This window comes from Castor canadensis, chromosome 5, assembly GCF_047511655.1.
Source record: "Castor canadensis chromosome 5, mCasCan1.hap1v2, whole genome shotgun sequence".
NCBI classification, from domain to species: Eukaryota; Metazoa; Chordata; class Mammalia; order Rodentia; family Castoridae; genus Castor; species Castor canadensis.
Genome location: NC_133390.1, coordinates 77,900,617 through 77,926,882, shown reverse-complemented (window position 1 = coordinate 77,926,882; position 26,266 = coordinate 77,900,617). Strand labels below are relative to the sequence as shown.

Here is a 26,266-nt window from a genome sequence, read left to right as displayed (position 1 = left end):
CATTTTGTGCTAAGTTTTATTTAAAGACCATGCAATCGCATCCCAGCTGGCTTCATTGAAGAAACAACGTGGGCAATCAGTGACAGCAACTGCAATGCTATCGTTTCTATAAACAGTAATGAGTGCAGGGGGTAGGATGTTACTAGAAGCTTATGTATAAACAAGAAAAATCACTTCAGCAAGAGATTGTCTTGGCAGATTCACAGTGTCTTTCTGATTGGCACCTTAGAAGAGTCAAATGTCCTGCATTTAATGGCATTAGAAGAAATATTCAGACATGACATTTGTAACATTGTGCAATGAAAATAACACTGCATAAAGATAGCAACTGCATTCAGCAAGTTGAACAAAGCAGTTTCATTGTTTCAAGACATTCCATAGAAAAAGAGAGAGCAGAACCATAGTGCTCTTTGGATGTCCCTTTATAACTCTGGTACCACTGACTAGAACTTCTATTATTCCAAGAAGCTGAGGTAGTATATCTGTCTGTGAACAAATGGACATGCTGAAGTAGGGGCAGAGGAGAGGTATAATATCGATAATGAGGCAGGATATCTGAACATGGGCAATGCTAAGTAGGCTTGAATTGAGCTGTAGGGTAATTGTCTTTGTAAAAAAAGTTTTCTATATCTTCATCTTATTTTCATTCAAACACATTCATCAGGTAAAATGTACAGAGATATTAATCACATGCATTACAGCTCTTATCTCCCATATCCCAGCACTTCCTTTTGAACTTCTAGGTGCTTTTCAAGCAAAGGAGGATTATCGTGAATCCTGAACCAAGCTAATTATTCCTTCTTTGAGGTGATTCTGACCGTTGTGCATTAAATCAGGAAAAGATTTGTTAAACTGAAACAAACTGAGGTTTCTGACCACTTCACTTTGTCACATATCTTCTCCCAACTTGAATTACATCTTTTGTTTTTGACTATATTTATTCCTGTTGGGTCTCAACTTTCCAACAAAGAACTGAGCATGCAACCAGTTCTCAAGGATTGTTTTCTGAATTGAAATAATGGCAACACCTGATGACACAACATGTTTCTTTAACTTTTTACCCTTGGAAAGAGAAGGAAAGAAGGAAGGAGGAATGCCCTTTGGAGACCACTAGTAGGCACGATGCAAGTACTCTGAGCTTTGGAAAAAGTCTGTCTTGTTTCCTGTCTTGTGCTGTGCTTAATGCAGAGTGAGGCAAATGCATTCCTGGTTTTACAACCCAAATGGGAGCATTGAGCTTAAACACTTCCCCATGTAGTGCTGCCCTGATTTTCTTCCTAATTCATAGCCTCTTAGTCTATAAGACTGGAGAAGAAGAGCAGTGTTTATTTGTATTTTTCTTTGCCTGGCAAAATTGCAGTAGTTATGACAGCTACAACATTGTCACTGCTTTTTAGGCAACATAGCTAGTTCTTTTTTCCCCGGCTATGACTGAGGGTGTCCAAAGGTAATTTACACATTTCAGGGTAAGTAGAAAGAAGCAACCAAATCCACAACTTTGAACAGAAAATCACAACATACTTGGAAATCATCAGCAGAGATTCATTACATCTTTGGTATATATCATTTAATGTACCAGCTAGAATAAAGGCACATGGTAATTTACTATGAGAGTGATAACAAAGTCTTATGCTTTGTTATACTAAACTAATTGTTAAAATACTATTCATTGTATGCTGTACATGATTTCATAGATAAATTGGAGTATTTTGACTGAAAAGATCTCTTAATGTAACATAAACCTTAACATGATTCAGTAATTTTTAGTTAAATTGTATTATTTTAAGCAGCACTATTTTATTACACAAACTGGAAAAGGTCAGATAACAAACTGCCTTTTAAAAATGAAGTTACTTACAAAAAAGAGGTTTTCATTTCTTATAGGTCAATTATGTGAAGAAAATGTTACTGGCGCTCGCAGACACAGGCTAATGGAGTAACCACTACCTTGAACGTCAGCAGCAAAGATCTAGAGATTAGTTATGCTCTGGTTATTAAAGCTTCCATGTGGAAGTGTGTCACTTCTGCTCACATTTCATTTGCCAATGAAAATCATATGGCCTCATCTTACTTCAGGGAATGGGATAACACAATCCTACAATGTGCCCAAGAAAAGAACCAAAACATTCAGGTAAAAAGTGTTAATGACAATCCTATAGTGAGAAAGTGAACAATCTGATTTTAAAAATGGTCAATCGACAGAACAGACACCTCACCAAAGAAAATACACATTTGTCAAGCAAAGATACGAAAAGATGTTCTATATGATAAACAGTAGGGGACTGCAAATTGGAACAATGAGCTACCATCACACACCTGTTAAGAGTTCCTAAAATCTAAAACATTCACAACACCAAATCCTGGCAAGGCTGTGGAGCACTGATAAGATTAATTGCTGGTAGGAAAGCAAAATGGTATACCCACTTTGGAAGACACTGTGATACCTTCCTGCAAAATTTAACTTACTTTCATAATACAATCAAACAATTGTGCCTATTGATATTTACCCAAATAAATTGAAACGTTATGTCCTTGTAAAACATGCCCATTGATGTTTATAGCAACTCTGTTCATAATTTCCAAAGCTGGAAACAACAAAGATGTCCTTGGTAGGTGAATGAATAAATAAGCTGTGGTTCATCCAGACAAGGGAATATTATTCAGTGCTAGAAAGAAATGAATTATCAAGACACAAAGAACAATAGAAGGCATTTCAATTCATATTACTAAGTGAAAGAAGCCAATATAAAAAGGCTACACAGTTATTCCAACTTTTGACAATCTAGAAAAGGCAAAACTATGGAGACAATTTAAAAAACAGTGGTTTTTAGGGGTTGAGGGGGAAGAGAATAGGTAGAGTACCGCAGATCTTTAGGGCAGAGAAAATACTCTGCATGATACTTTAATGGTGGATACATGCCATTATAGATTTGTCCAAACCCACAGAATGTATAAACCAACAGTGACCCTTAATGTAAACTATGGATTTTTTCCAGTGTCAACTTTGCATTTAACAAACATACCACTCTGATGGTAGGTACTCATAGCAGGGGAGACTAAATATATAGGAGGTACAGGGTTTGTGGGATACCTCTATACTTTCCTCTCAATTTTGATATGAACCTACAACTACTCTGAAAAGATTGTCCATATAAAAATACTAATTTTTATATACGTTTTACATTTTATATGTCATATTTCATTACACTTACACTTAGTAGGCATTTAGAAACTACATAAATTGAAAATGGATGCTAAATTCTTGAGTTTTCTGACACATTGAAAATCTTATGTAAAACAATTTAAAAATCTTTTTGAAAATAAAGGCTGTAAGAGAGTAATTGACATTTTACATATTAAATAACTCATTGTAATTTTAGACATTGGAATAGCATTAAAATAATGAAAACATTTAAGCTTATGATAAAAAAATTCAGTTCAAAGAACGATTCTACCACAAAGATAATTACCATGAATCAATCATCAATTGCTCTTCAGTGAAGGTTTCAAAACCTGGATAACTGAAGTTGGTTACATCCTAAAAGGCATTCACATTTCAAAATTAAGTATAAACAACTGAACACATGTCTTCAAAAGGTGGACTTTGTCATTCTTTTTTTTTTTAATTTGGTAGGTTTCTTTCTTTTGTTTCCTTTTGTTTTCTTTCTATTATTTCTTTCTTTTCTTTTTTGATAGTGCTGGGGATCTAACTCAAGGATTCATGCTAGGCAAGGACTCTACACCCCCAGCTCAATGGATCGATTTGGTAGTATTATGAAGATTGAATATGAATCCAAAATATCCTCAACTAATAAATATGCTATTTTTATTTGCCTTAATTTTGGAAGGTACCTATTACCTACATCTTTGAAGAAAAGGCAAAGAGATTCAGGGTGATATGGAGACCTATAAGGGAAAGTGGAGTGGAGCTTCAAGCAATTTTTAATGTTCTTTATAGAAGATCCCTTCCTGGGAAATCAGCTTACAAGCAATAACCACTTTGTAAACAAATATTCTTTCTTGGATAATTTCGCTATTCTATAGGATAATTAGAGCTTAGACCCCTTGCCTGTAAAAGTGTGTGATACAGCTTGAATGAAAGTAGATAGTTTTCATCTGGATGTCCACGCTATACTAGAATAAAGTAGTGTGACTGAGTTTTACTTATGTTCTTTTGTTTGTTTTTTCATTTGTTTTGTAGGTTTTTTTTTTTTTTTTTTTGGAGACAGGTTCTCACTAGGTAGTCCAGGCTGGCTCCAAACTCATAATCTTCTTGCCTCTCAAGTACTGGCATTATAAATGTGCACCCCACACCCAGGGCTAGTTATGTTTTTAACAGAATTCATTATGAGTTACTTTTGCCTCGGGTTTCAATTCCACATAGTGGAAACTTGAAGTGATTGGTCAGTTCCATCTCTAGTACTTTGTGCTACTAGGTGAGAATCCCCTAACATACTATCACAAGAGAGTCACAACTACACATGGATGAAGGGTCATTTTCTGGAATAACTTCAAGAGACAGCACAAAAAAAGCACACGTGCACACACATATCCACACATGTATGTTACTACTGCTATAGAGACCTACTAACAAAAGTGCTGCCCTCTTCTTTCAGGGTGAGACCTGAATCAGCTTTCTCGGGAGCCTGGTTGTTAAGACAGGAATTGCTCTTCTATAACATTAAAATGGCTACCCTCTGAGGAATGTTTCTGCTTGTTTCTGCTTTCCCCTAACTACACCTGAAGAGGAATAAGAGCAGGCATGAAGAACACTGTTTTAACTACTGCTCTTTTGTGAGACTATTTCTTAGTAAAGGTCCTCTCTCTGGAAATAAATGAACTTGCTTTACTCTCACTTTGACCTGAAAACTTAGTATTTTATCAGGTTAATAGAAATGCCATCTATGCTGAACAGAATTATTCAGACTTGTAAACTACTAGTCTGGAAATGGATGGGCTCCACCTGCTTAAGAAATCATTTCACTTTATTTATTTATTTATTTGCAGTACTGGGGTTTAAACTCAGGACTTAACGCTTGCTAGGCAGGTGCACTATCACTTGAGCCACTCCACCAGTCCTTACTTTGACAAATAAAAAAGAAAGAAACAAGGATCATGAGAGACTGGGAATCTAGCCTCAAACAATTGACTTAAGGTTGTTTAAGACTGTCTTCCACTTGATAGTTTGTGTTAGCTCTAGCCTGCTAAAGCACAAAGTATTTATAAAAAACTTAATGAATAAACTAGACAAAGCATTAATGTTTGATTAAACAGAGGGAAGACAGGAGCAATAAAAATTTAAATTATGCCAAAAGGCTCAAAAGTAATGAGTTGGTGGTTTTTTGTCCCATTTATTTGATGAAATCTAAATAGAATATCAAAAACATTTACAATTCCAAATATTCAGCATCTGTTTGTAGAATCTCTTAATCTACTACAACAAATAACATCTTTCTGCTGTAGTGTTTACTTGAACTGTAAAATAGTGGAAAAGTAGCTGATATTGTTGCAAATATTACTATATTCCTTTAAAAAGTGCTTCATTCTGATGTATTTATCCCAATTTTCATGTGAGCATTGGGTATACTAACATTACATGCAGAAGTACTGTGTGGTCATGCTAATGGCACAAGCCACATGAAAGAAACCAATGTAGTAATAAATGTATGTAAGGTATATTAAGCATGTTATATACAGTATTCTTACAGTGCTTAGAATAGGGCCTGCAGTAGAATGGAATCTTTAACTATTACTAATTTATTTAATGTTTGCAACAACATGTAAGATAAGTGCTATTTTCATCATAGTTTCTACTTATGCATAAATTGAGAAGCAACAAGATCTTATTAGTTACTCATAAAAGTTTTAAAGAGCCACAATTCAACCAAAAGCTGTGTAATTCCAGGAACTATTTCTTGGTAACTATGTATCATCTTTGTCTGTGGAAAGGGTAGGAAAGAACCTTTGTCTTCTCTACTTGGGACTGTATCATTTTACAAGAATTCCTCTAACTAGTTCCCCCAAATAAAATACTACCCCATTAAGTAAAAATGTATGTATGGAGAAAACGCCACGGTTTTCATAGAATCACACGTTAAATCCATTGTGAAGTCAGATATAGGAATCATACAAGATCTATCATTATTTCCACATTTTTCAGATGAGTTTCAAATATTTATAGTGACTTACTGAGACCATCATGTACCATATCTCTTGACGCTAAGTCCCATACTTGCAACAGCCTATGTTGCTCTATCGTATATATTACCTTTCTATTTGGATCAGTTACTTTTGGGAAAACTGACTTTGCATGTTAATTTTACAGGAGAGTGTCCTATTTTATTACACACCATACACACTTTAAAGTTTTTAACATCTAAGAAATACATATCCTACTTACTATCTGTTTTATTTAATGTAATTCAGGAAAATTGAAATAATGTTAGCATACATCACTACTAGTTTCCTGACTTACATATTATCAAAACATAAAAGCTTAATATGAAGACTTAGTTGAGAATGCACTGCTCTGATATCTTTTATCACTTACAAATACGATGGTAAAGCAAGAAGAATATCTAAATTATCTTCTGAATTACCCAGAAGTAAAAACATGAGATCCCATTGCTAATTTCATCTCAAATTTTGCATATAGTCAAATTATCTAATTAGTTTCTTTTTAAATAGTTTTATTTTTCATTCTGACTAGTGACTAACCAGAAAGTCAAAGTTTTAGAAAGCATGAATGAAACCTATATATACTCTAATCTTTCAAAATATAATTTTCATAGTTCTAAGATAGAATGAAAATAGGTACCATTACTAAATGAATCAGATACCCAGAAATAACACATGAATTTTCAAACACAAAATTACTCATAATGTTCCATTTTTGAACATTAAAGTTATTTGAAATTTATGGACCAAAAATATTCTTTTACAGCCACACTTGTTTATACATAATATGGTTCCTTTCCTCTCCCCTCTCACCTCACCACCATTTTTTAAAAAAGAAAACCAAAAACCACAGAAACAGAATTAGCATTTGCAAAATTAACAAATGATTGCTTTAAAGAGACCTTACATCTTTAAAAGAAAAAGGCAAAGGAAAAAACGTGGTGAAACAGCACACCATTTTGCAAGGGTTCACCATAATTGACTCGCATGTTTGGTATTAGTTCAGTGGGGTTTTTTCATTTAAAAAATTTAATGATTCTTTTCATAGTATCTCAAGGACATTCAAAGGGTCTGATTTTCTTTCTTTTCCTTCCTGAGCCTTCCCAGAGGAGCCCTTGGTTAAGCCTGTTGGTTTAGACTCTCCTACTTCAGCACCAAGGACAGAAACTGCTTGATCTCCAAGGAAAATGTACCCCCAGGGACCACCAGATGTCTACTTTTCAAACAAGCAAGAAAAAGAAAAGATACCTGCTTCTGCAGCCACCTGTTTAAAAGTCCCCGCTCCTATGGAACACGCCAGCAACTCCTCCGTAGAGACCCTGAACAACTAATTCAGGTCTCACTCCGCCCTCGCAAGTCACAAGAAGCGCGGTGAGGCCGGGTGAAAGCAGGTCACTCAAGCACCGGAAAGGCGACCCGCGGACTCCAGCTTCGGAGCTGGGGCGACAAGTAAGGCGCTGTAAAGCTCCGCGATGACTTCAGAGCGCGCACACACACACACACACACACACACACACACACGCCAAGCGCGGGGGCCCTTCCCTCGCCCGAGTAAGGAAACGCCTTCCTTCCACCGCTCACGGATGAAAAATGGAGGGAGGGAGGCGGAGAGGAGCCGGGAGGCGGGGACGCAGGGTTGTGGGGTGTAGGGGGATTCGCAGTGTTCAGGGCTGGGGAGAAAACATCGGCTCACCACTTAAGCTGCTGCTGGACCTCAGGCTCCTTCCACAGAGACACTGCAGCATATGCACTCCCTTCTTCAGAGAAAGCCCAAGAATCTTCATGGAGAAGCGCGCGTGTGGGGTTCGCCAACTCCCCGCCCACCTCCGCTAATTGTCCAACCAAAAGGCGTTCTCCCTTCCGAAGCCGGGTCCTGAGTCCATCGCGCGCGCGTCCCAGGTGCAGGTGCCAGGTAGCTGGCACATGGGTCGCGACCTAGCCGGGGCGCAAAGCGGGAGCGCGGCGGCGGGCGCTGCCACCCGGGCACGGAGAGGAGGAAGTGCTGCTCGACTGGGGCCAGCCCTCCGGAGAGCCTGAGGCCCTGCCACACCTCAGTGGACTCGAACGCGACACTTTGGGACTTTCTGAAGGAGGCGGCTCGCTTCGGGAGGGAGGGTGAGGGGGGACAGGCTACGCGGAGGACGTCACCATAGGTCTGTGCCTCCTTCCAGGTGCTGGCGCTCAGAGAGAGAGAGAGAGAGGACAGGGTCCCGCGTCAGCCCTGACCTTCTAGACCGGGGCAAGGGGCACCCCCTCCGCCCTCTCTCAGAGTCGGATCGTGATCCCTGGGCGCCCGCCGGTCTCACTTGTCCCCACTGTCCGCAACCGGGAGACGCGGATTGGAGCTCCGTGAAGTCAGGGCTGCCCAGCGGAAGGCAGCGCTCCCGCGAGCCTCCAGGGGAGCGAGGGCGACTCTGGCATGGGAATCCGGCGGAAGGGAAGCGCCCGCAGGAAGGACTGGACCCTGGAGGCTGCTGAGCGTCAGAAGCCACTCCAGGGACTTACAGGTGGGGTAGGAAAGCGGGGCTGTGGGATCAAGACAGCTCTTGGGTGAGGGCCTTGAGAAAGAAAAAGGATCTAATCGTGGACCCCGGCACAGGCCTAGGCAATATTATTGGAGTCTGGACTCCTGGACTTTCTGGATGGGGCTCTGTGACCTTGGGTAAGTCACTTACCACCTTGGTGTCTCAGTAAATGTGGGAGGGGAAGAGGATGCGAAGTAGAGGATTGAAGGCTTCTTTGATGGTTTTCCCACTACCTTCCAGTCTCCTGGAACTGCTTAGCACAGGTGCAGTGAGAGTGGGGCCAGAAGGCAACACCAGAATAAGAGGCAGAGACAGGTAAGGCGGGCAATCTAAAATCCACCAGTGCTTCACTTTGGCGTCAGTATTCTGGAAGGCTCTGTCAACCAGTCCAGATGACCAAGAGCTTCTCCTTGGGGTTTAAAAGGGGCAAATTTCTCCCCTCACTCCGCAGTAGCCACCTTGGCCTACTATTCCCCACGCCCCTCCAATTACCAAAGGTCATCAGTGCCCTTTTGGAAGTACATGAGTGAAGCATACAGCATACCATCCATACTACAGAATGGCATGCTGTGTGAAATCTCATCCTCCAAAGACACATAGCAGTTCATGCAGAGTCTGGAAACAAGCAGCCTAAATTCAAATTCCTACTAGCTGTGTGATCTTGAGCAAGCTACTTAACTTCTCTGGGTTTCTGTTTTGTTCATCTTTAAAAGAAAGCCAATCATAGCATCCATCTCATATGCCCCTTGTTGAAGATTAAGCACTGGTTATATAAAGTGCTGCAATAGTGTTAGCAATTATGATTATTCTTATTATTTAGACCCCTCCTGTAGGGTTTTGGATCACTCTCACTTTCCAACGAATGCCAGTGTCTATACCAGTATTTGAATTTCTGCTTGAACAGTCCAGGTGGTAGAAACCCAGGTAGATCCTGTTAGAAGGCTTACTGGGACATTGAGTCAAAAACTGACTTCATCTTTCTAACCATTGCCTCAAGGCTACCTAACACTAACTGGCTTGTTCTTTCTTGCAGTGGAAAATGTTTTATCATCCTTCTCTTTCTTCTCCTTAGGCTAACCCTGCCTGGATCTTCTGGTGTTTTCTAAAAGTTGAAGTTGCCTGGAAGAAGTCTCTTCCTTTTTTCTTTCAAAGATGGTAAAAGACAATCAGAACATGTGGTGGGCCTCTTTAACCCACAGCTGTGGCTGGCTCCATACCCTCTTAGCTCCTTTCAGAACTGAACTCTAGGCAAAAGCCATTCAGAATGACTACAAGACTCAAGAAGATACCTATCTCCAGGCCCCTCCTTTCCAGTTCCCTCTAGTCCCATTATTCAGTGGTATCACAAAAGCTCTGTGGGCTTCAAGGTCCTTCAAGATCTTGCTAAAACCACCACTCTGTCATCACTAAGGAGGGTCTGAGTCCCCAAGGCAACAGAGTTATGGCTTTCATCTTCCCCATCTCTGCAGGAATTAGTGAGAAAATTGGCTCATCTGGGATTCTACCCATAGAAATTCCCCAAGGAGGGAGAGACAATTAACCAAAGGAAAACATCTAAAAATAGTCCTTTGTGCTGCAGCAGAAGACAGTTTTCCAGTAGTGCTCTCCTGCTCTGGAACCCACAAGGTAAAGCTGTTGCTTTACTTTGAGAGAAGTGCTATTCCTTAAAAAGTAGCAAATGAATAGGACCAGGCCTTTCTTCCTTCAATGGACCTTGAGTAGAGTGAGCTAAATCCATATGTAATTTTAAAACACTTGTGACCTCATGAGCATAAATGTTCATATTTAGGATGAGCCTCTCTGCCTACCTGGCAAGGTAGTCCCAAAGATTCAATGAGGTGAAACACTTGAAAGTGTTTTAGAGATCCTAATTATCTTTACAAGATAAGTTGCAATTACCAGTTTCCCTGGGTTCTAGGAGTTGCAATTAAGGTCTAGCACAGTGGCCATATTATTTGAGTACAGAAGCATTTAAGTTTTAACCCTCTGACCCCTCAACAGAATTATAACCTCTTAGAAGACAGGGCAGGAAAGTCAACTTGGCCACAATTAATATTCAAATGCCTGCTGTCTTTAAAACCACTCTCAACAGTGATGCTTATGACCAGGTGTATTCATCCCAGAGAAAATGGATCGTCACCATACTTGAATAAAGAAACCAAGGGATTTGATTCCAGATGCTTTTGTTGTTATTGAACTCTCAGAAGAAGTCAGCTTACACCAAGACAACACATCACATTTTAATGCATAATATTTTTATTACAGCTATATTATGAAAAACAGGTCACGCTAAGGGGAGATCACTAAAAGTAGGGGGAGGGTAAAAAAAGGAAGTTAGGAATGTGAATGTGGTTAATGCACTTTCTTTACGAGTGAATATAGAATTTTTAAACCTGTTCAAATCACCATAAGAAGGTGACTAAGGTAAAAAGGAGAAAAATAGAGGGGTGAACCAATTTGGGTTGTAATACACATATACATGGAAATGTCACTATGAAACTCCCTGTATAGCTATCTTAAACAAACAAAAATGTCCTATTTCAAAAACATAAAATAAGAAAGCAAAACAGGTCCTGTCTGGGAGGTTGGTACTAGCGTGTGGGGGTGACTGTGCTGTCAGTATTATGTACTCATGTATGAAAATGGACAAACGAGACCTGGTGAAACTACTTCAGGGAATTGGGGGGGATAAAGGAGAATGATGGAGGGGGTGAATTTAACTACAATATATTGTAAGAACTTTTGTAAATGTCACAATGTACTCCAGTACAACAATAATGTGATTTAAAAATATTTTGTTACCATATATTATGGATATTTGATCAAAGGAGGATCAAAAGGGGGTTGATCACTAGAATTTTATTACTTAGACTTAATCTTTACACCTGTCAGGACTTCAGTGTACATGCTTTTTAAAAAGCAGATCCTTATGTGATTGTCATCCACTTCCATAACTAGGAACATAGAGTTCAGTCTTCTTAAAGTATCTTAAGCAGCATGTCAGAAGAATTCATTTTTATATACATGCAAAACAACACAGAACAAAACACATAGGAACTGTGGTATCCAGGAACACAAGGATAGAAGCAAACAGGCAGATTTAAGTTTAAGCAAAAGCTTTCAAAATATCTACTTTCTGTATATTACTCCCTAAATCAAATTAGAATATTTATTGGCAATAATATTTTTATTTTAAATTTAAGATACACCATTGTCTTATTAACTAAATTTTAAATTACATTATCTGTCTCTTACTGAAATTTTTTAACATTAGCTATTCTTTCTGTTACCTAATTGATCTAGACACCAAAGCTAGCAAGTAACTCACCAGTGTGGTTTCATGATGAAATAATTTAGCACTGTTTTCTTTTTTGAGACAGAGTCTCAGCAAGTAGCCCAGGTTTGCCCAGAATTCCTGCCTCAGCTTCCTGAATTCTGGGTTTGCAGGTATGCTCTACCACACCCAGCTTAGCACTTTTTTAGTAGGATTGAGAAGTCAGTACCTACATAATGGTGGGTGGATTTATTTAAATTTCTGATAACCTAAATCTTTCTTTTTAAAAAAGAGTTACTCAGAATTTGTTAGAATCAACAATTGTGTGAGGGAGTTTGGCAATTTTTAAATGGTGGCTTATTTAAGAGATTTTCTGTTCATATCAAATATAGGAATTTATTGATTCTTGGCATCAACTGTGCAAATAATCAATGCATTTATCTGAACCAGTAGCAACCTATTTAGAATTTTGCCAGATCCTAAAACTTGCAGTGAATATATTAATAGCCAAATGTCTACTAAATGGAAAGCTACTTTATTTTCACTAAGAATTGTTTGTGAGAAATGTGAGGCCAATAATCCAAGTAATTAATACTTAAGAAGTTCAAGGAAAAAGCATTTCCTCATTAGTCAAAATGCATTTCTGAAATAGGGGCACAACTCCATCTAGGCGCTCCAAGTCCTCTTCTCTTATCACTTAAACACTTCTCTGACTCCCCCCAAAAACTCATGCATTCTTTAAGACCTACCATCAAAGCCACAGTGCTGTATTTGGCAAACTCCCCACTGCCTCCCCTCTCTGCTGTAAATCAATCACAATTGCCTCTAAGCTCCTACAGTACACTGCAGCTCCTCCATTAAAGCACTCATTTTACTCTACCTACACATACTTATATTTCCCCCATGAGGTTATGAGTCACTTTACCCATACATCTTTGTATTCACATATATACTTGTATTTCTATATCTTAGTATAGAACATGTAATAAATAACTTATTTATTAAATATTAAATATTTATGAAATGAAATAAAATGGGGACTATTTTTGCAAATTTTCCATTTGGGAAAGTATTATCAACATTAAATTTAAAAACAACCCACAAAGAATTCAAAGTGAGGAGATGAGGCTCTATAGAAGATATAATGTAGCTTTCAACATACAAAAAGAAGTCAGACTCACTCATAATAAGATAAATACAAGTTATGTCTACAATAACATATCATTTCTCAATTGCTCATATTTCAAGGATAAAAATATTTGACAACTCAGCATGCTACAGAGTATGTAAAAGAAATAGGAACTCTTGTATACTTTTGGTAAGAGTAAACATTGATGCCTGTATGAGTGGCAATTTGTCTCTATCTTTCAAATTTTAACAATCCACTTCTTTTGGCAATTCCTTTTAGATATTAACCTGCAGACATAGCCGCACATGCTTTCAACAGTGACAACTGCACAAGGCATTCATATAACATTGGTGCTAATACTAATTTATACTAGTGATACTAATCCATCAAGAGGCAAGTCATTAAATTTTGACACATCCCTACAAAGGAATGTGTTGCAATTTTTTTCAAAAGATGTAGCGATTTACATATATTGAAATGACTAATTTGAAAAGCATATGAATGTGCTGTTTGTGTAAAAGAGAAGAATGCATTATGAGTTCGTGAACTTGGTGAAAGAGCACAAAAACAGCTTGGATCAGTTGTAGTCTTAGGGAGAGGGACAGATTAGGGAGAGGAACACAGCAGAGAAGTGGAGATTTACTTGTGACCGTATTCCATTTTACACTTTTAAAACTTTGTACCAAGTGTATATATTACATCTTCAAAATAAATATTAAAGCAAAATTACATACATATTTTTCTTTGGTTAAAAGTATTTATTACTAAGCCTGATTAAAATACAAAAATCAAGAAGATGAAAAAGATACTCAAGAACTAGAAGTATTATTTCTATGTTGCATATAGTCCTAAGAGTCAGAAGACTTAAATGAGAATCATGCCTTCTCAGTGCCTGACAATCAAGGTTAGCACCAAAAAAAGCTCAGGTATTGATGATCCTTATTTTCTAATGTGAAAAGGTTGCATGAATAGAAGATATGAAAATTCAAAAGTGCTTTAAATCTGGAATATTGCTATTATTTTATTTTTAAATTATGTATTCAATTATAGTTATTTCCATATAATAGAAATGAACTCTATTTGGTTCCTATATGCTCTCATGGAATTTCAATAATCTTGAGTACTGAGGACACAAAAGCAGTAGTAAACATTATGCCATTGATTCATCTCTCACATCATATAACCTCTAAATATCTCGTCAAATTTTACTAATTAGTAATACGTAGTGCTAAGCCCACCTGCAAATGAAGACAGAACTATGAAAACTACTTTAAGAATATAGATAATGGGAGCAATTCTGTTTGCCTAGGATGATGTAAAACATTTTAAAACATACAATATCATGATGTTTGTCAGAAAGGAGTTCTCCCCCAAATACAGGTAACAAAAGGAAATTTATCTGTGATATGACTTCATTTGGGGTTTCAGAGGATAAAATTTCAACATAAGTTAAACCAGGAAATGCACTTATTATTTATGCCCATCCTTGAACAGAAAAGAAAAAAGGGAACAGTAATTTCTCCTGATATCACACATCTCCTAGTGGCAGAGCTGCAACTCATTTGCTCAAGATGCACCTTCTCAATGCAGCAGTCTTTAAAAGACACGCTGCTTCTGCTTCTGGTTTTAATAGGGTATGAATCAAGAATATTTGATGCTATGCGTAGAAATGAATTTGGTACACCTTCATATCTCTGGAAATTGAATTTTCTCTGCAAATTGTCTACTTTCCAAAAGCAGAGGGCGCTCATTTGTTTAAAGAAAACAGTGAAAAATAAGCATTGTTTTTACAGTAAACTGTGAGGTTATTATTATTGTCAACTTTCAGAATGGAGAATGGGGGAGAGTCTTAACTTATGGCTGGACTAATTCTCCTAATGGAGAACTATAAATGTTCTAATACAGGTGGTTGTGGATTTATGGTCAGGGTTGTGGGAGGAGGTGATTAAGCACTAACTGGAGACATTGACCAATCATACTGAAGACTTCTTGAAATGAGGGAATCTGGAAAATGAATATTTTACCCTCTTTTAAGGGACTTGCTTTACATGTAATTATATTCACAAATATACACATACACATACCTTTGTGCCTGCACAGAACACATTAAGACCAAGAATGCCACTTTGACATACCAGGTAAAAAGGTCGTGGATTTCAGAAACCCTTCCTTGACCATGCTTTCCCTTTCTCTCATCTCCTTCTTTTTTTTTCTCCGACAAACTTACACACATCTAACGGAGAAATCTACATGCACTACCTCCATGTTAGCACTTTTTGTTGTTTCCTAAACCTGTTGAATGTTGCGTTTTGTCCACCCAATCCCACTGAAGTTCCTTGTTGTAAAATCACCATAAACTAGGCTTTTCCATATTCAAGAGACACATTTTGTCCTAAAGGTACAAAAAATGCAGTGATTATATGTGTTAAAATTATTGATTTCTCTCTTTCATAAAAATTCTTCCTCCTTACAATCAGAGACCCCATTTTCCTCCTGGTTTGTCTTTCACTTCTCTATTAACACCACAGTGTTCCCTCTGACCATCCTCCAAGCATTACTATTTTCCAAGGTTGCAGCCTCTTATCTTTTCACTGTTTTTACTTTTCTTGGGCATCCTACTAAAATCTCTGATGATTGTACCTTATCATCTGTGATCTCAATACATGAGCTTAACTCCAATCATACCCTTGAGTCATGCCGTTCCACTTGCATATATATCCTTGTATGTGTTTTCCCCTTGCTGAGAATATCCTGCTTTCTTTCATCTTCCAGCAACTGCATACCTATCATTCAAAATTTGAGACCAGCATTCCCTGCCCTGAAACCTTCCCTGAGTAGATTAGGTACCTCGTTTTGTGATCACCTTGCATATTTCCTAGTACAGAACTTTCACACACATCCCCTCAGATTAGAGTCAATCTGTTTCATTTATGGCCATTAAGTCTGATATATTCTTTTATGGTGATGAAAAAGTTTTTGGAATTAGAAAATGATGATGTCTGCACAGTGTGATGAATATACTCAATTCCACAGAACTGTATGCTTTAAAAGGGTAATTTTTATGCCATTAAAATTATACCTCATTTCAAAATATTAGTTGGAAAATAGGCCACCCTGGAACTGTTTACTTTAAGAGTGTAATTTTTATGTCATTAAAATTATACCTCAATTTAAAATATTAGTTGGAAAATAGGCCAAACAATCATACAAACTAATATACGGTTGCAGTTACGGCAGGTATACACAAAAAGAGATACCTATCAGTACTAACACTAAATGTTAACTGACTTAATTCACCCATCAAAAGGCACCGCTTAATGAAATGGATTAAAAGGGAAGATCCAACATTTTGTTGCTTACAGGAGACCCATCTCACCAACAGAAATAAGCATAGGCTTAGGATGAAAAGCTGGAGAAGATTTACCAAGCCAACGGCCCCTGAAAACAGGCAGGAGTAGCAATACTTATCTCTGACAAAGTAGTCTTCAAACCTACATTGATCAAACAAGATAAAGAAGGACCTTCCATACTAATAAAAGGGGAAATAGACCAAAAGGAAATAATAATCATCAACCTGTATGCACCCAATGTCAATGCACCCAATTTCATCAAACATACCCTGAAAGACCGAAAACCATATATTAATGCCAACACAGTGGTTGTGGGGGACTTTAACACCCCATTATCATCAATAGATAGGTCATCCAAACAAAAAAATCCATAAAGAAATCCAAGATCTAAAATATGCAATAGATCAAATGGACCTAGTTGATGTCTACAGAACATTTCATCCAACTTCTACACAATATACATTCTTCTCAGCAGCCCATGGAACCTTCTCCAAAATAGATCATATCCTAGGGCACAAAGCAAGTCTCAGCAAATATAAGAAAATAGAAATTATACCGTGCCTACTATCTGATCACAATGCAGTAAAAGTAGAACTCAACAACAAAAGTAAGGACAAAAAACATGCAAACAGCTGGAAACTAAATAACTCTTTACTTAACGAAGAATGGATCATCGATGAAATAAAAGAGAAAATTAAAAAGTTCCTGGAAGTCAATGAAAATGAAAACACAACCTACCGGAACCTATGGGACACAGCTAAGGCAGTCCTGAGAGGAAAGTTTATAGCCATGAGTGCATATATTAAAAAGACTGAAAGATACCAAATCAATGACCTAATGATACATCTCAAACTCCTAGAAAAACAAGAACAAGCAAATCCCAAAACAAATAGAAGGACAGAAATAATAAAAATAAGAGCTGAAATCAACGAAATAGAAACCAAAAAAACCTACAGAGAATTAATGAAACAAAAAGTTGGTTCTTTGAAAAAATAAACAAGATCGATAGACCCCTGGCAAACCTGACTAAAATGAGGAGAGAAAAAACCCAAATTAGTAGAATCAGGAATGCAAAAGGGGAGATAGCAACAAACACCATGGAAGTCCAGAAAATCATCAGAGACTACTTTGAGAACCTATATTCAAATAAATTTGAAAATCTTAAAGAAATGGACAGGTTTCTAGATACATATGACATCCAAAACTAAACCAAGAGGAAATTAATCACCTGAATAGATCTATAACACAAGATGAAATTGAAGCAGCAATCAAGAGTCTCCCCAAAAAGAAAAGTCCGGGACCTGATGGATTCTTTGCTGAATTCTATCAGACCTTTAAAGAAGAACTGATACCAACCCTCCTTAAACTGTTCCATGAAATAGAAAGGGAAAGAAAACTGCTGAACACATTTTATGAAGCCAGTATTACACTTATCCGAAAACCAGGCAAAGACACCTCCAAAAAGGAGAACTTTAGGCCAATCTCCTTAATGAACATTGATGCAAAAATCCTCAACAAAATTACGGCAAAACAAATTCAACAACACATCAAAAAGATTATTCTCCACGACCAAGTAGGCTTCATCCCAGGGATGCAGGGGTGGTTCAACATATGAAAATCAATAAATGTAATAAACCACATTAACAGAAGCAAAGACAAAAACCACTTGATCATCTCAATAGATGCAGAAAAAGCCTTTGATAAGATCCAACACCATTTCATGATAAAAGCTCTAAGAAAACTAGGAATAGAAGGAAAGTACCTCAACATTATAAAAGCTATATATGACAAACCTACAGCCAGCATTATACTTAACGGAGAAAAACTGAAACCATTCCCTCTAAAATCAGGAACCAGACAAGGATGCCCACTATCTCCACTTCTATTCAACATAGTACTGGAATTCCTAGCCAGAGCAATTAGGCAAGAAGAAGGAATGAAAGGAATACAAATAGGTAAAGAAACTGTCAAAATACCTCAATTTGCAGATGACGTGATTCTATACCTTAAAGACCTAAAAAACTCAACTCAGAAGCTCCTAGACATCATCAATAGCTATAGCAAGGTAGCAGGATATAAAATCAACATAGAAAAATCATTAGCATTTCTATACACTAACAATGAGCAAACTGAAAAAGAATGTATGAAAACAATTCCATTTACAATAGCCTCAAAAAAAATCAAATACCTAGGTGTAAACCTAACAAAAGATGTGAAAGACCTCTACAAGGAAAACTATACACTTCTGAAGAAAGAGATTGAGGAAGACTATAGAAAGTGGAGAGATCTCCCATGCTCATGGATTGGTAGAATCAACATAGTAAAAATGTCTATGCTCCCAAAAGTAATTTACATGTCTAATGCAATTCCCATCAAAATTCCAATGACATTCATTAAAGAGATCAAAAAATCTACTGTGAAATTTATATGGAAACACAAGAGGCCACAAATAGCCAAGGCAATACTCAGTCAAAAGAACAATGCTGGAGGTATCACAATACCTGACTTCAAACTATATTACAAAGCAATAATGATAAAAACAGCATGGTACTGGCACAAAAACAGACTTGAAGACCAGTGGAACAGAATAGAGGACCCAGATATGAAGCCACACAACTATAACCAACTTGTCTTTGACAAAGGATCTAAAAATATACACTGGAGAAATAGCAGCCTCTTCAACAAAAACTGCTGTGAAAACTGGTTAGCAGTCTGCAAAAAACTGAAACTAGATCCATGTATATTACCCTATACCAAGATTAACTCAAAATGGATCAAGGATCTTAATACCTGACCACAAACTCTAAAGTTGATACAGGAAAGAGTCAGAAATACTCTGGAGTTAGTAGGTATAGGCAAGAACTTTCTCAACGAAACCCCAGCAGCACAGCAACTAAGAGATAGCATAGATAAATGGGACCTCATAAAGCTAAAAAGCTTCTGTTCATCAAAAGAAATGGTCTCTAAACTGAAGAGAACACCCACAGAGTGGAAGAAAATATTTGCCAGCTACAATCAGACAAAGGACTGATAACCAGAATATATAGGGAACTTAAAAAACTAAATTCTCCCAAAACTAATGAACCTTAAAGAAATGGGCAAGTGAACTAAACAGAACTTTCTCAAAAGAAGAAATACAAATGGCCAAAAAACACATGAAAAAATGCTCAACATCTCTAGCAATAAAGGAAATGCAAATTAAAACCACACTAAGATTCCACCTCACCCCTGTTAGAATAGCCATCATTAGAAACACCACCAACAACAGGTGTTGGCGAGGATGCGGGGAAAAAGGAACCCTCTTACACTGTTGGTGGGAATGTAAACTAGTACAACCGCTCTGGAAAATAATTTGGAGGCTACTTAAAACACTAAACATTGATCTACCATTTGATCCAGCAATACCACTCTTGGGGATATACTCAAAAGACTGTGACACAGGTACTCCAGAGGCACCTGCACACCCATGTTTATTGTGGCACTATTCACAATAGCCAGGTTATGGAAACAGCCAAGATGCCCCACCACTGATGAATGGATTAAGAAAATGTGGTATCTATACACAATGGAATTTTATGCAGCCATGAAGAAGAACGAAATGTTATCATTCCCTGGTAAATGGATGAAATTGGAGAACATCATTCTGAGTGAGGTTAACCTGGCCCAAAAGACCAAAAATCATATGTTCTCCCTCATATGTGGACATTAGATCAAGGGCAAACACAACAAGGGGATTGGACTTCGATCACATGATAAAAGCGAGAGCACACAAGGGAGGGGTGAGGATAGGTAAGACACCTAAAAAAGTAGCTAGCATTTGTTGCCCTTAATGCAGAGAAACTAAAGCAGATACCTTAAAAGCAACTGAGGCCAATAGGAAAAGGGGACCAGGAACTAGAGAAAAGGTGAGATCAAAAAGAATTAACCTAGAAGGCAACACACACATTCAAGAAATTAATGTGAGTCAACTCCCTGTATGGCTATCCTTATCTCAACCAGGAACACTTGTTCCTTCCTATTATTGCCTATACTCTCTCTTCAGCAAAATTAGAGATAAGGGCAAAATAGTTTCTGCTGGGTATTGAGGGGATGGGGGACAGAGGGAGGGGGCAGAGTGGGTGGTAAGGGAGGGGGTGGAGGCAGGGGGGAGAAATGACCCAAGCCTTGTATGCACATATGAATAATAAAACAATAAAATAAGATAAAGAAAGAAAGAAGCCAGATGCAAATAACCATAAAAAAATTAAATAAAATAAAATTTTAACCCATTCTTACTACAAAAAAAAAAAAGAAATACCTAGTTCTGTAGTGTCTGAAAATGGGGTGAGGATATTGATTGAGCTGGAAGAATCAGGTTATATCCTGTATCACAATTAGTTGGGTATACTTTTATACACATTTCTTTACCTCGTGTGACAATACACACACACACACACACACCTACAAATACACAAACTTTTTATTTCTTTTGTGGAAAATCTGAGGTTCATTCATACCAATACCATGTTTCCCCATGATTAGATATGACTACTTAAAACATAGCAAATGGCCAACAAACACCTGTTGAATTGAATTGGAGATTTCATCCAGAATTGCAAAATAGTTAAATAATTGTTTCTCTTAAGACTGAATGAAGAATGCAGTTCATTTGAAAATAAGGCCTTAATCAAATTTATTATAACCCTACATGTCTATTATACACAAAGCAGCATGTGCCACGTATTCACTCCTGAAAATCAATGATACACCTACTATATAGTTTCAAGTATGATCAAAATATGGGAGGTATCGAAAAGAACAAAGAGAAACTCATGCCAGGAGAAAAGCAGCTTTTGGGACCTTTAAATTGTCTATGCTAACATAATTCTTTGGGAAGACCAGCACTCAAATAAGAGGTTGAAGTGATTTCTACAGCCATCATTCTGAAAGATATCATATTTCTGGACTTTGAAATTATTTCTATTTCTAGCTTTATAGGGTCAGTTTTCAAATAATGAAAAATGAAAGGTCTAGAACAATCTGGTCCTATAGTCTTATGCAAGGGTACATGGTAAGCATCCCATAATGTGGATACATAAATTATTAATAATGCTTCAAGGAGCCACCATTAGGAAAGTATTTCAGCATCCTGTGCTTGTGCAAATATTCAATTTGTACTCAAATGTTACTTTTATTTTGACATCTGTGTTCTTTTGGTCCATTTCCTCTCACTTGGTGGAACTCAGTGATTAAGATCTTGCTTTCAAATTAAACTGTACCTGAGTTTACTTCTCAATTCTTATACTTACTAGATGTCTTCATTTCTCCAAACTTCAGTTTCACTTTTTCATGCAGTGAAGTGAGTATTTATAACTATTTCACAAGATTGTTTTCATAATTAATCAAGATAGAGTACTGCCTGCCAGATAGTAGGTGCTCAACAGGTGGTAGTGATGATAATAATGGTGAGATTTCACTCAATTTACAACTTTTGAGAAACTCCTATTAACAATCCTTTTTATCCTTGAAGACATCCAATAGAATCAATTATGTGTTATTTGAAACTGTTTTCATAACTTCTCTCCTACACCTATAAAAACTAAGAACCATTTTGTTGGAGGGAAGAATGGAGAAAATTGGATTTTTAGAAGAAAGGTGATTTATAACCACAAAACTGATTCAAGTGGTGACTTTGTTTACACCTTTCTCTTTCCATTTCACCTTTCTTATTAAGTTCATTCTAGGTCATATAGATTATGACTGGTTCATTGTCAAACTCTTAATGACATTGTAGGCAATGTTTGAGACTTCAGAACTGTGCATTGCCAAGTTCAACTCCCAGCACTATCAGTTTCTAGTTATGTGTTCATGGACTAACTTCTTTGAAGTTTATTATATTCATGTCCAAAATGAAGCTATTAATCTTACTTGCAGGTTGTTGTACGGAATGGAGAGAGAGAGAGAGAGACAGAGAGAGAGAGAGAGAAAGGGAAAAATGCTTAATGCAGAGTTTAGCACTTAATGGACTTTCCACTAATAAGAGTTTCTTGTTTCCCTTTTCTCAAAATCTGCTTAACAAGGAATAATCCATTTTTAATATTTTTAAGTCAGAATGTGTTACAAATTACCCACTGGTCATTCTTTAAAATTTATCATTCTTTTAATATGAATTGAAACCCTGTCTTACATTTGGAAAAGAAGGGATATGAAGATAAAATATAGAAATCAACCAACCCCTTACTTCTTCTACCACATATCTGATGATGTCACTGACACCTCCAGCTGAGAAATGTAAGTAGCTTCTGCCTAGGAGGAGGTGTTAGCCTGATGGTGGCTGTTTTAGAGAGTGATTTTTGCTTCTTTTTTTCTTGTTGTTGTTTGTTTGTTTTATTTTGTTTTTCAGCCTACTTTCTGGATAAGCATGAATTGAGATCACTCCTTTGCTATGTTATTAGTCTTAGTAGGTCCAACCATTAAAATGCCACCACTGAGGGTGAAAACACAGCCTGCACTATGATTTTAATTATGCTTTAAAACATATATGTTGGGAAATTTTGAAGTCATGTGCACAATAATTTAACAGTGGTTATTTCTTGGTAACTATTTTGGTGATTATTGTTAATTGAGGGAAGCAGGAGAATATCACTGTTCAGAACATGCATTTTGGACTCAAACTTCTAGGAACTGACTTCAATTCCACCACTAATTGACATGATTAACCTCTATAGTCATCACTCTTTAGTCATACAAAATATAAATAATAAAATATCACAAGGTATTTAAACTGACATAAAGTATGTAAAACATGAAGTACAGTACCTGTAGAAGATCAAATAAATCAATAATTATTATCACTAATTCTTAATCCTGAATTTCTGAATAGCCAAGTTTTCTACAATTAATGTTAGATCAGAGTTAAATATTTGGTTTAAAAATATCTTTTTTTTACTTTTATAAATAATTGAATTGAACTTTCTAATTCACTGAAGAGACTTTTGGGTATTAGAATCTTCTAGGAAGTAGATTTAATAATGTCATTAAGATGGCTGCTAAATACTTTTTTGAAAAAATGGGCCAATTTATTAGCTTATATATGCCTACCTCTGGTTTCAGAAAATAATAATAATAAATTAAAAGTGCACTTTTATTCCCAGAGTCCCAGGATCAATTATTACAAGTTTGAGATAAGTAAGAAGCCAGCAAACTATGTAAATAGGCTAAGAAAGAAAAATTAAGGGCCGGGAGAGGGAGGGATCTAGAACATAATGTGACAGGCTTAAGTGACAGCGGCCTCGCTCCAGTCCAACCCTCCAGGTGGCAGGGTGGTATGGGTCAGTCTTAAGAATTCTTCAGCATGGACCTGTGTGTCCTTAGAGCAGATAGCTTATATAAGTTCCTGTAATGCACATACACCTGTACCTCTCCACTGGTATCCACAGTTTAAGAAAGTAAATGGAAGTTTTCAAGGAGGAATATGGTATGGTCCTGGAGATTAACTTGCCAGTAAACCTTTGAGAGCAATCTAAAGTCTGTTTCCGGGAGATTCCAAGATGGCGGCTAGAGGGAGGAAGCAGAAAGCGAGCCTCCTATAGTGAAATCTTGGAGAGACGCTGGAGACACACTTTGCAGGCATAAGCACTGAGAAGAGACATAACTTTGACCTCTCCACACCTTCAGCCAGCGCAGAGAATCACCACTTCATGTTAAATGGAGAAACCAGGAAGGCCGCCGGGCCACCAGTCACCCGTGCCCAGACGACTTGGGAAGATGTGGACCAGGTGAGCTTCGCGGTACCATGGTACTCCCACAGACAAGCCTGGGCCAGAGCAGCATAGCCCCCTGGACAGACTGACCTCCACCCAGGGAAAAAAGAGAAACTGAGTAATAAGCAATAAGAACAATAAAGGCACGTGGGAAAGAGGGTGGGGCGCCCTGAGCACTGAAGATTGGGGGAAGGGAATCCTCCCTGGGACTATAAATAAACAACATGTTTATTGCAGCACTATTCGCAATAGCCAAGTTATGGAAACAGCCAAGATGCCCCACCACTGATGAATGGATTAAGAAAATATGGTATCTATACACAATGGAACTTTATGCAGCCATGAAGAAGAACGAAATGTTATCATTCGCTGGTAAATGGATGGAATTGGAGACCATCATTCTGAGTGAGGTTAGCCTGGCCCAAAAGACTAAAAATTGTATGTTCTCCCTCATATGTGAACATGAGATCAAGGGCAAACACGACAATGGGATTGGACTTTGATCACATGATAAAAGCGAGAGCACACAAGGGAGGGGTGAGGATAGGTAAGACACCTAAAAAATTAGCTAGCATTTGTTGCCCTTAATGCAGAGAAACTAAAGCAGATACCTTAAAAGCAACTGAGGCCAATAGGAAAAGGGGACCAGGAACTAGAGAAAAGGTGAGATCAAAAAGAATTAACCTAGAAGGTAACACACTCGCACAGGAAATTAATGTGAGTCAACTCCCTGTATAGCTATCCTTATCTCAACCAGCAAAAACCTTTGTTCCTTCCTATTATGGCTTATACTCTCTCTACAACAAAATTAGAAATAAGGGCAAAATAGTTTCTGCCTGGTATTGAGGGGGTTGGGGGGGAGAGGGAGGGGGTGGAGTGGGTGGTAGGGGAGGGGGTGGGGGCAGGGGGGAGAAATGACCCAAGCCTTGTATGCACATATGAATAATAAAATAAAAAAATAAATAAAAAATAAAAAAGAAAGAAAAATTAAGATGGATCCATTCCTGGAACCAACTTTCTAACTGCCAAAGTGCCTGTTTCTAAAGGCAGAATTTAAAGACTTACTATGAGTGACACATGTAGACTACATACGCAAAAATGGTATTTTTACTTTCTCAATTAATGATATTAACCTAACACAAGCAAATTTTGATTTTACCTTCAGTTAGCTTTAGCAAAGGAATGTGAGCCAAACAATGAAATTACAGTTTCTTGTTGTATTTGCTGGTTTGTAATTCTTCAAAAAGCTATACTTGCATTTTCAAAGCAAAGTCATTCGGGGACAACAAAGTCTGACTGTATTTATATAGTATGACTCTTAGCAAGCTGCGAACAGAATCTGAAATTGTTTTCTATACCACATTTCTCCCACACACTGTCACAAGGAAACAAATGATAGATGCAAATATCTACATTCAAAAGGCATCATCTGACATCATTATCATACTCAAAAAGAGTCAGTTTTCATAATTGTCTACAGAAAGAATTTTAAATGGTGTATGCCCACTAATACAAACCAACTTGGATAAAACATATTGCTTAATATTTCATTTCCTTCTTCAAAAGCCTATAATGGTTTCTCACTGCCTGAAGTCATATTTCCAACACCTATTACTAGACATTCAAAATCAGCACAATCTTTATCTAGGCCATATACCTTTTTCTTGGCATAGCTTCTACAATATGCCTTCACTAATAATTAACTGTAGGTTCATGATCTCTTACTTAAAACATTTGGAGGATCTGCTCTTTTAATTTAGAGTTTTGAAGGCCAAAGTGGTACTTTTAAAAGGTAATATAATACATGAAAAATATTAATTTAAGACTGCACCTGTAATAAAACATTGATATTTCTGCAATAAATCCATATGTATTCTTATAAGTGGTATTACCAAAGATTATATACAGCCTCCTGTCAATTCATGTCAGGTTGCGTCTCCAACTGAGTTTGATGGAAACTTGAGAGGAAAAAATGATTTTCAGAACTTCTTAAATTTAGAAACTATAGATAATGGACTGTAAGTCTGTACTTGCCTTACTTGGACATAGACTTTTGAACTTTGAGGCAT

General features: G+C 37.3%; 1 protein-coding gene across 4 annotated transcripts in view; it reads right to left on the bottom strand.

Annotated features, from left to right (window-relative positions):
* The window catches only part of Fgf12 (fibroblast growth factor 12), a 556,448-nt gene that overhangs the window by 352,249 nt on the left and 177,933 nt on the right, over positions 1 to 26,266 (bottom strand). Inside the window, exon 1 of one of the 4 annotated variants that reach the window (XM_074073516.1) lies at positions 7,871 to 8,032. The exons of 2 other annotated variants lie outside the window; for them this stretch is intronic. In XM_074073516.1, coding sequence (XP_073929617.1) covers positions 7,871 to 7,961 — 91 coding nt within the window. In that variant the 5' untranslated portion in view covers positions 7,962 to 8,032. Of the gene's footprint in view, positions 1 to 7,425; positions 7,576 to 7,870; positions 8,033 to 26,266 lie in introns of those variants that run through there. One more of the 4 variants, XM_074073518.1, reaches the window with a different exon arrangement.